At 47.2% G+C, this 11,054-nt stretch overlaps 1 protein-coding gene across 1 annotated transcript in view; it reads right to left on the minus strand.

The window, feature by feature from the left end:
* bbs10 (Bardet-Biedl syndrome 10) overlaps positions 1–8,544 on the minus strand; it is a 9,497-nt gene extending 953 nt beyond the window's left edge. Inside the window, exons 1-2 of the mRNA XM_043686455.1 lie at positions 8,514–8,544; positions 69–1,282 (exon numbers count right to left, since the gene is read on the minus strand). Of these exons, the coding sequence (XP_043542390.1) occupies positions 69–1,282; positions 8,514–8,544 (1,245 nt within the window). The remainder of the gene's footprint in view (positions 1–68; positions 1,283–8,513) is intronic.
* Positions 8,545–11,054: the final 2,510 nt, after the last annotated feature.

An 11,054-nucleotide genomic window follows, 5' to 3' on the forward strand; every position in this document is an offset into this window, starting at 1 on the left:
GTCCCCTGTACCCCACTCTCTCTCCCCAGTTCCTCACTCTCTCTCCCCAGTTCCTCAGTCCCCTGTACCCCACTCTCTCTCCCCAGTTCCTCGGTCCCCTGTCCCTCACCCTCTCTCTCCCATTCCCCAGTCCCCTGTCCCTCGCAGCCTTCCTGCAGAGTTGCTGTTCCAGGCAGTAGGAGCCTGAGCAGTGTGAAGGCCCCGTGGAGAGCGTCTCGGAGCTGTTGAGCCAGCCCGAGGGTGGGAGCACACACTAGCAGGCAGTGAAGCTGGCAGCCCTGGAGACCGGGGAACCCTAGCAGGAGCTGACTATGGGGGACCAGGGGGTTAGGCCTGATGAAGCTGGCCGGTAGCATGTCCACTGGCCGGAGCCCTGTCAGGCAGTGGTGCGCCTCCGCTCCACTCAGCCTCCTGAGCAAGGCCAGCTCCTGGTCTGGGAGGCAGTGCACCACCGACAGGCCGTGGTTCCAGGCCTGCTCCAGGACGCAGTCCGGCTGCCTTGGCCCTGACAGCAGCAGCCCCACTCCTAGGGCCTGCAGCTGGCTGAGCGTCTCCTCCAGCCGGGCCTGGGCCCAGCTCCGGGCCTTGGATAGCCCCTCCAGCCCCTCCGGCCTCAGGGTGGACCCGGCCTGGCTCAGAGGGGGCAGCAGGCTGGTCCCCACCACCACCGCCAGGGTTGGGCCCTGCGCCTGGCCGCAGGGCAGAGCGAGGCCTCGGCTCAGGGGCAGCCCCGCCAGCACCCGGCTGCTGCCTACGGGTAGGCCGGGCACGGTGACCAGCAGGCCCGGGAAGCAGTCAGCCTCCAGCCGCAGGCCCCGCTCTTCTTGCCCCCCTCCCAACTGCCCCAGGTAGTCCCAGGCCAGTTGTGTGAGGAGGAGGGTGTGGGTCGGGCCTACCTTACCTGCAAAGTAGGCCTCGAGCACCCGGGCGACGGGCCCAGCCCTCAGCTGCAGGCGCCCGTCACAGGAACTGAGGGCCTGGACGCAGTGCGGGGCCAGCTGCCTCCCCATCACCGGCCCTAGCACCTCCTGCTCCAGTCGGGCCAGCCCCTTGGCCAGCCAGCGTCGGCAGGCAGGTCCCTGGCCTCTGTTCTCAGCCCTGACTCCCCGCAGCATGGCAGCCAGCAGAACGATGAAGGACTTGGCTCCATCTCCCGACCTCTTGCAGTGAGCCGACACACTCTGCACCATCAACCTGCCAGGAGGGAGGTAGGGAGGGAAGGAGGTGCGGTCTGAGAGAGGGATGGTCCGTTTTTCAAATAACCAGCCGACGCTAAATGCCCCTGGCCCCACCGCCCCCCCCCACCCCGTTCCCCAATCACACCCCCATTCCCCCAATCACAAGACCCCAAATACCAGCGTACCCTCTAATAATCACAGACCCCAAATACCAGCGTACCCTCTAATAATCACAGACCCCAAATACCAGCGTACCCTCTAATAATCACAGACCCCAAATACCAGCGTACCCTCTAATAATCACAGACCCCAAATACCAGCGTACCCTCTAATAATCACAGACCCCAAATACCAGCGTACCCTCTAATAATCACAGACCCCAAATACCAGCGTACCCTCTAATAATCACAGACCCCAAATACCAGCGTACCCTCTAATAATCACAGACCCCAAATACCAGCGTACCCTCTAATAATCACAGACCCCAAATACCAGCGTACCCTCTAATAATCACAGACCCCAAATACCAGCGTACCCTCTAATAATCACAGACCCCAAATACCAGCGTACCCTCTAATAATCACAGACCCCAAATACCAGCGTACCCTCTAATAATCACAGACCCCAAATACCAGCGTACCCTCTAATAATCACAGACCCCAAATACCAGCGTACCCTCTAATAATCACAGACCCCAAATACCAGCGTACCCTCTAATAATCACAGACCCCAAATACCAGCGTACCCTCTAATAATCACAGACCCCAAATACCAGCGTACCCTCTAATAATCACAGACCCCAAATACCAGCGTACCCTCTAATAATCACAGACCCCAAATACCAGCGTACCCTCTAATAATCACAGACCCCAAATACCAGCGTACCCTCTAATAATCACAGACCCCAAATACCAGCGTACCCTCTAATAATCACAGACCCCAAATACCAGCGTACCCTCTAATAATCACAGACCCCAAATACCAGCGTACCCTCTAATAATCACAGACCCCAAATACCAGCGTACCCTCTAATAATCACAGACCCCAAATACCAGCGTACCCTCTAATAATCACAGACCCCAAATACCAGCGTACCCTCTAATAATCACAGACCCCAAATACCAGCGTACCCTCTAATAATCACAGACCCCAAATACCAGCGTACCCTCTAATAATCACAGACCCCAAATACCAGCGTACCCTCTAATAATCACAGACCCCAAATACCAGCGTACCCTCTAATAATCACAGACCCCAAATACCAGCGTACCCTCTAATAATCACAGACCCCAAATACCAGCGTACCCTCTAATAATCACAGACCCCAAATACCAGCGTACCCTCTAATAATCACAGACCCCAAATACCAGCGTACCCTCTAATAATCACAGACCCCAAATACCAGCGTACCCTCTAATAATCACAGACCCCAAATACCAGCGTACCCTCTAATAATCACAGACCCCAAATACCAGCGTACCCTCTAATAATCACAGACCCCAAATACCAGCGTACCCTCTAATAATCACAGACCCCAAATACCAGCGTACCCTCTAATAATCACAGACCCCAAATACCAGCGTACCCTCTAATAATCACAGACCCCAAATACCAGCGTACCCTCTAATAATCACAGACCCCAAATACCAGCGTACCCTCTAATAATCACAGACCCCAAATACCAGCGTACCCTCTAATAATCACAGACCCCAAATACCAGCGTACCCTCTAATAATCACAGACCCCAAATACCAGCGTACCCTCTAATAATCACAGACCCCAAATACCAGCGTACCCTCTAATAATCACAGACCCCAAATACCAGCGTACCCTCTAATAATCACAGACCCCAAATACCAGCGTACCCTCTAATAATCACAGACCCCAAATACCAGCGTACCCTCTAATAATCACAGACCCCAAATACCAGCGTACCCTCTAATAATCACAGACCCCAAATACCAGCGTACCCTCTAATAATCACAGACCCCAAATACCAGCGTACCCTCTAATAATCACAGACCCCAAATACCAGCGTACCCTCTAATAATCACAGACCCCAAATACCAGCGTACCCTCTAATAATCACAGACCCCAAATACCAGCGTACCCTCTAATAATCACAGACCCCAAATACCAGCGTACCCTCTAATAATCACAGACCCCAAATACCAGCGTACCCTCTAATAATCACAGACCCCAAATACCAGCGTACCCTCTAATAATCACAGACCCCAAATACCAGCGTACCCTCTAATAATCACAGACCCCAAATACCAGCGTACCCTCTAATAATCACAGACCCCAAATACCAGCGTACCCTCTAATAATCACAGACCCCAAATACCAGCGTACCCTCTAATAATCACAGACCCCAAATACCAGCGTACCCTCTAATAATCACAGACCCCAAATACCAGCGTACCCTCTAATAATCACAGACCCCAAATACCAGCGTACCCTCTAATAATCACAGACCCCAAATACCAGCGTACCCTCTAATAATCACAGACCCCAAATACCAGCGTACCCTCTAATAATCACAGACCCCAAATACCAGCGTACCCTCTAATAATCACAGACCCCAAATACCAGCGTACCCTCTAATAATCACAGACCCCAAATACCAGCGTACCCTCTAATAATCACAGACCCCAAATACCAGCGTACCCTCTAATAATCACAGACCCCAAATACCAGCGTACCCTCTAATAATCACAGACCCCAAATACCAGCGTACCCTCTAATAATCACAGACCCCAAATACCAGCGTACCCTCTAATAATCACAGACCCCAAATACCAGCGTACCCTCTAATAATCACAGACCCCAAATACCAGCGTACCCTCTAATAATCACAGACCCCAAATACCAGCGTACCCTCTAATAATCACAGACCCCAAATACCAGCGTACCCTCTAATAATCACAGACCCCAAATACCAGCGTACCCTCTAATAATCACAGACCCCAAATACCAGCGTACCCTCTAATAATCACAGACCCCAAATACCAGCGTACCCTCTAATAATCACAGACCCCAAATACCAGCGTACCCTCTAATAATCACAGACCCCAAATACCAGCGTACCCTCCAATAATCACAGACCCCAAATACCAATGTACCCTCCAATAATCACAGACCCCAAATACCAATGTACCCTCTAATAATCACAGACCCCAAATAACAGCGTACCGTCTAATAATCACAGACCCCAAATACCAGCGTGCCCTCTAATAATCACAGACCCCAAACACCAGCGTACCCTCTGATAATCACAGACCCCAAACACCAGCGTACCCTCTAATAATCACAGACCCCAAATACTAGCGTATCCTCCTAATAATCACAGACTCCAAACACCAGCGTACCCTCTATAATCACAGACCCCAAATACCAGCGTACCCTCTCATAATCCACAAAGACCAGCTTAGCCTCTAATTTACTTTCTGCTTCATGGCCCTGTGAGGTCCAATAGCCTCACAGCCTCGAGGGAGTGCTGCATTAGACAATGAGATTTAACAGCAGATAAAACCATTCAGCCCATTGAGTCTGCTCCATCAATTAATAAAACCATGCCTTAACCAGACAGCCTCAATTCCACCCTCCTGCCTTTTCCCTGTAACCCTTAATTCTGTAACAGATTATAAATCTGTCCATCTCAGCCTTGAACATACTTGTTGACCCAGTCTTGACAGCTCTATGTGGTAAAGAATTCCACAGATTTACTATCCTCTGAGAGAAGAAATTCCGTTGTATATCTGTCATAAATGGGCAACTTCTTATTCTGGGATGATGCCTTCTGGTCTGAGTTTCTCCCACTAGGGGAAGCAACCTTTCTGAATGCTAGCGAGTTTTGAGAAGATTTGTAGCTCAGGTTGAGGTTGTGGTTGTAGGTTTGCTCACTGAGCTGGAAGGTTCATTTTCAGACATTTTGTTAAAACACTATGTAACATCTTCAGTGAGCCTCCAGATGAAGCACTGCTGATGATTCCTGCTTTCTATTTATTTGTTTGGGTTTCTTTGGGTTGGTGGTGTCATTTCCTATGGTGATGTCATTTCCTGTTCATTTTCTCAGGGGTCCAAGTCAATGTGTTTGTCGATAGAGTTGGAATACCATGCTTCTAAGAATACTTTCTGTATCTACCCTGACAAATTCCCGATGAATTTTCTACATTTCACTAACGCCTTCTCTCCTCTTCTAATCTTTAATAAATATAAGCCCCAAGTACTCACCATCTCCTCATAAGAAAATCCTTCCACAGCTGATATTAGCAATAAACCTTTTCTGGACTCCAACGTCAAATAAACCTTTCCTTCAATAATAGGCCCAAATTTGTGAAATGTATTTCATCTGTGATCTATTACCTTGAATAGTTTTACCAAAACCTTCCTGCTTTTATACACCATTCATTTTCACATAAAGGCTAATTCCATTTGCCTCAAATGTTAGTCTTTTGTGACTCATGCCTGTGGCCCCACAGATCCCTCTATTCTGTAACTTTCTGCAGTCTTTCTCCATTTGAATAATATTCAGCAATTTTAATGAGGAGTGGGCTGTGACTTTTTTCATTGGAGCATAGGAGGTTGAGAGGTTGCCTGATGGAGATTTAGAAAATCATGAGGGGCATAGAAAAAGTTGACAGGCAGGTGTTTTTTTTGCCTAGTCTAGGGGAGTCCAAAACTAGAGGGCACGAGGTTTAAGGTGAGAGGGGAAACATTTAAAAGGACCTGAGGGGCAACTTTTTTGACACAGAGAGTGGCATGTGGAACAAGCTACCAGAGGAAGTGGTAGGGGAAGGTACTATTACAACATGTAAAAGACATTTGGAAAGGTACATGGGTAGGAAAGGTTTAGAGGGATAGAGGCCAAATGCAGGCAAATGGGACTGATTCAGTTCAGGATATCTGTTCACCATGGATGAGTTGGAACTAAGGCTCTGTTTCCATGCTGTATGATTCTAAGACCCTATGACATGCACTCAAATCCCACCAAGTAGCTGGGGAATTTAAATTCAGGTAATTAAATATATCTGGAATAGGCCTCAGCCGTGGTGACCATGTATTTACTATGTTGTTATTAACCCATCTGGTTCATTAATGCATTTTGGTGAAGAGAATCTGCTAACCTTACCTGGTCTGGACCCTATACGACTTTCTAGTCATGGTCATAGCACCTAGTGTTCATGAATAAATTGGTCCCATTTGCCTGCATTTAGTCCACATCCCTCCATACCTATCCCATCAATGTACCTACCCAAATGTTTCTTAAAGGACAAAATTGTACTTCTAATTTAAACATGAACTGTGTTCTACATTTACTCCTTAATTTAAACATAGACTATGTTCCAAATTTAATGTTTTATTTAAACATGGACTGTGTTCCACATTCACTGTTTAATTTGAACATGGACAGTGTTCCACATTCACTGCTTAATTTGAACATGGACTGTGTTCCACATTCACTGTTTAATTTGAACATGGACAGTGTTCCACATTCATGTTTAATTTGAACATGGACAGTGTTCCACATTCATTGTTTAATTTGAACATGGACTGTGTTCCACATTCACTGTTTAATTTGAACATGGACAGTGTTCCACATTCACTGTTTAATTTGAACATGGACTGTGTTCCACATTCACTGTTTATTTGAACATGGACAGTGTTCCACATTCACTGTTTAATTTGAACATGGACCGTGTTCCACATTCATTGTTTAATTTGAACATGGACCGTGTTCCACATTCACTATTTAATTTACAGTGTTCATGTTTACTGTCTAAATTAAACATGGACTGTGTTCCACATTTGCTACTGTCATATGCTTCCTTTTTTTTCCTAACCAAAACCTAAATTTCTCTAGTTATCCAGCATTCCTTACACCCATCAGCCTTGCCTTTCACACCAATAGGAACATACTATCTCTGGTGTCTTGTTATCTCATTTTTGTAGGCTTCCCATTTTCCAGCCATCCCTTTACCTGTGAATAGCTGCAATTAAGTGAATCCTTAGAAGAGTTAAAAGGCAGTGGAGTATACTTAAGAGGCAAATGTGGAAGGCAAACAGGGGACATATGCTAGCTTTGGCAAATAGGGTTAAGGAGAATATAAAGGCATTTCATAAATGCATTAAGGTCAAAGGATAACTAGGGAGAGAATAGGGCCCCTCAAAGATCAGCAAGGCAGCCTATGTTTAGAACCGCAGGAGATGGGGTAGATACTAAACGAGTGTTTTGCATCAGTGTTTACTGTGGAGAAGGACATGGAAGATATAGAATGTGGGGAGATAGATGGTGACATCTTGAAAATGTCCATATTACAGTGAAGGAAGTGCTGGATGTCCTAAAATGCACAAAGGTGGATAAATCCTCAGGACCTGATCAAGTGTACCCTAGAACTAAGTGGGAAATTAGGAAGTGATTGCTGGGTCTCTTGCTGAGATATTTGCATCATCGATAGTCACAGGTGAAGTGCCAGAAGATTGGAGGTTGGCAAACGTGGTGCCACTGTTTAAGAAGGGCAGTAAAGACAAGCCAGGGAACTATAGACCGGTGAGCCTGACCTCAGTGGGAAGCAAGTTGTTAGAGGGAATTCTGGGAGATAGGATTTACATGTATTTGGAAAGGCAAGGACTGATTAGGGATAATCAACATGGCTTTGTGCATGGGAAATCATGTCTCACAGACTTGATTCAGTTTTTTGAAGAAGTAACGAAGAGGATTGATGAGGGCAGAGCAGTAGACGTGATCTAGTAAGGTGTTTGACATGGTTCCTCATGATAGATTGGTTAGCAAGTTAGATCACATGGAATACAGAGAGAACTAACCATTTGGATACAGAACTGGCTCGAAGGTAGAGATAGAGGGTGGTGGTGGAGGGTTGCTTTTCAGACTGGAGGCTTGTGACCAGTTGTGTGCCACAAGGATTGGTGTTGGGACCACTACTTTTCATCATTTATATAAATGATTTGGATGTGAACATAGGAATAGTTAGTAAGTTTGCAGATGACATCTGGAGGAAAAGATCTGCCACCCTGCCAACCCATAACAGGCCCACACAGAACATAGGAAAGCAAACTTGGCCAAACTATACCAGAAATACCCAGAATGCCTCAGCAGGGACCAAGCAGGCTGACAAGTGATACCAGACAGCACTCGCAGACAAGGGGATACACTCCCCAACACCCACTAACAATGACAGAGCACCACTGCAATCCCAAATCCCGAGGGCAGTTCACAATCCAGCAATACCAAAGCCACACAAAGAACAGGTCAGACAGAGAGGAACGCATAGCTCCCAGGACAGGAACAATGGAGGAAAGTTACTCACCTACCTGGGAAGAGGACTGGAAGCTCCGGACCCATTGATACTGTCAGGATGTTGCATTGTATCGAGAATCAGGACATTCATCCGATAACTGTTTTCCGATTATCATCATTGTAACGTGATTACTCCATTTCCAGATACATTGCATCACCCCCCATTTCTAATTAACCCTTTTGTACAAGATCATTATAAAACCCGGCTTCTTCCTCAGCTCGAGGAAGAGAACCCTTGATCTACCTGTACAGGCTGTCAGTTCTGTGTCAGCCTCGTCAATTTCTCTTCCAGTGATATCACTTGTAATAAACAGCTTGTCAATTTCACCCGATCTGCTTTGTGTGGTCTCGGCTTTTTTGGGCTAATTTCTCCGACAGTTTGGCGTTAGTCGGCAGGCCCTTTTTGTCTCTCAACACGGTAAGCAATCCTGATAGTTCAAATTTAGCCCAATTCAGACCTGGCGGCCAGCCCTGCCCTGCAAGTCAGACCAGAGAAAGACTGGACGACTGCGGAGGGTGGTCACAATTCTGATCTAGTGACCGTGGCGAATTGGATTCAGCTATCACAGACTTGGCCTGTGGAGGTAGTCTAGTAAACGAATAAATTAATCACCAAATTTTAACTAGTTGGCAGTCGGCTACTGCGACAATTCAGAATTGAGTAACCTTAGACTTGGCCTGGGGAGGTAGTCAGGGGGACTCCTAAATTCATTAACTACATTTTAAAAGAAACAACAATTTGGCCCACATGTGATCCAACTTGCGCCAGGATTTGTGTAACGATGCTGATCCAGCCAGGGGAAAGATGGTCAGGCAGAGAAAGTATGGCAAGCCAGAAGCAGAGATTCGCAGGTTAAATTTTCGCTTTAATATTGAGAAATCCACAGCTTGTGGGAAATTGACATGGGTCCTGCTGTCTTGTGTTTGTCCTGTGTTTGTCTCTGTCTGTTTGTCCTGTTTGTTTCTGTGTTTGTCAGTGCTGCAGTCTGTTCTCTATTCCCAGCCTGAACCAGAGGTCAATCAGGTTGTGGGACCCCAACCCCCGGGTTACGCTAAGAGTGTAGGGTAGGGAATATCCCATTTATGCTGAAAAATGTGTTGCTGGAAAAGCGCAGCAGGTCAGGCAGCATCCAAGGAGCAGGAGAATTGACGTTTTGGGCATAAGCCCTTCCTCAGGAATGAGGAGAGTGTGCCAAGCAGGCTAAGATAAAAGGTAGGGAGGAGGGACTTGGGGGAGGGGCGTTGGGAATGCGATAGGTGGAAGGAGGTTAAGGTGAGGGTGATAGTCCGGAGAGCGGGTAGGGTGGAGAGGTCGGGAAGAATACCCCGTTTATACAGGTCACCAGCCAATACAGTTTGGGAGCAGAATAGGGAAGGTAGGTTCCGCGACCCTTTGTGGCCTGAGTTTAGATAAGTTTAGGGAAGTGGTCAGCACACCCGCCCCCCTCCCCCCAAACCCTTAAATTAAAATCACGGAGTCCGGAAATTTCTGAAAAACAAAGGACCCCTCCCAGCCCCCTTCCCTCAGTACCCCACACTTACCTTGTTGCTGAGGAACTTGATCCTGGGGCGAGGTTGGGATGAGGTGGCTGAGTTACAGGGCAGCAGAGACAGAGAGAGACTGACCAGCAGCCTGTCAGAATTCATGTTAGTACCCAACAGCGTCCTAGTGCCTGGATGCACTTGTTCAGTCAACCTCGGAGAAACTTTTGACTCTTTGTGTTGGGCCTTGCATGCACATTTGCTTGCGGGTGATTGAATGTCTGTTTCAATCCCTGCAGCTCAAGATCCAGAGGTGACTTGATTTATTTTGCATTTGGTGATCTATGATGGTTTTTCTTTTAAGGAACCATCAGTGCTCATGAAATGAAAGTTCTGCCTAAGTTTTATTAATAAAGTATTAACGCCTCCACCTTTCTCTGCTTGTTCTGTAGTCACTGAGGGCTTGTCTCAGTGTCAGGTGTCCCATCTGGCTGTGTTTGTTCTGTGTTTAAGTGTTTGTTTACTTTGTGGTCAGCGATTACACACTTGATTACCCTTTATTGCCTAACCTGTCAATCACTCCCTGTCTGTGTGTTCTGTGAGTGCTCTCTCTTGCTCTCTCTCTTTCTCTGAGCACAGTACTTAGAAATCAACTCAGGACATCCAGGATGCCATGGGGGCACAGAAATTCACCCTCTGTCGGGAGATGCCAACTGTGGGAGCTGGGCAACCCCAACCATGTGGTGAGAATGGCCCAGGGCCGAAAATGAACAAGTGTCCAGAAAAGACATGGTAAATATGTGAACTTCAAGCCTAAGGTAGGAGATGTTCTTGTTACACCTGGGCCACCAGCAGACACCCTGCCAAAAGACACAGGGGAGAGCCATTACATTATCCCCTTCACAGGGGACCTTTACATCTGGTCCCAAGGAAATTATTTGAGGAGAAAGTGAGGTCTGCAGATGCTGGAGATCAGAGCTGAAAATGTGTTGCTGGAAAAGCGCAGCAGGTCAGGCAGCATCCAGGGAACAGGAGAATAGACGTTTCGGACATAAGCCCTTCTTCAGGAATGA

The sequence above is a fragment of the Chiloscyllium plagiosum genome, unplaced genomic scaffold (genome assembly GCF_004010195.1).
Source record: "Chiloscyllium plagiosum isolate BGI_BamShark_2017 unplaced genomic scaffold, ASM401019v2 scaf_5900, whole genome shotgun sequence".
In the NCBI taxonomy this organism is placed as follows: domain Eukaryota; kingdom Metazoa; phylum Chordata; class Chondrichthyes; order Orectolobiformes; family Hemiscylliidae; genus Chiloscyllium; species Chiloscyllium plagiosum.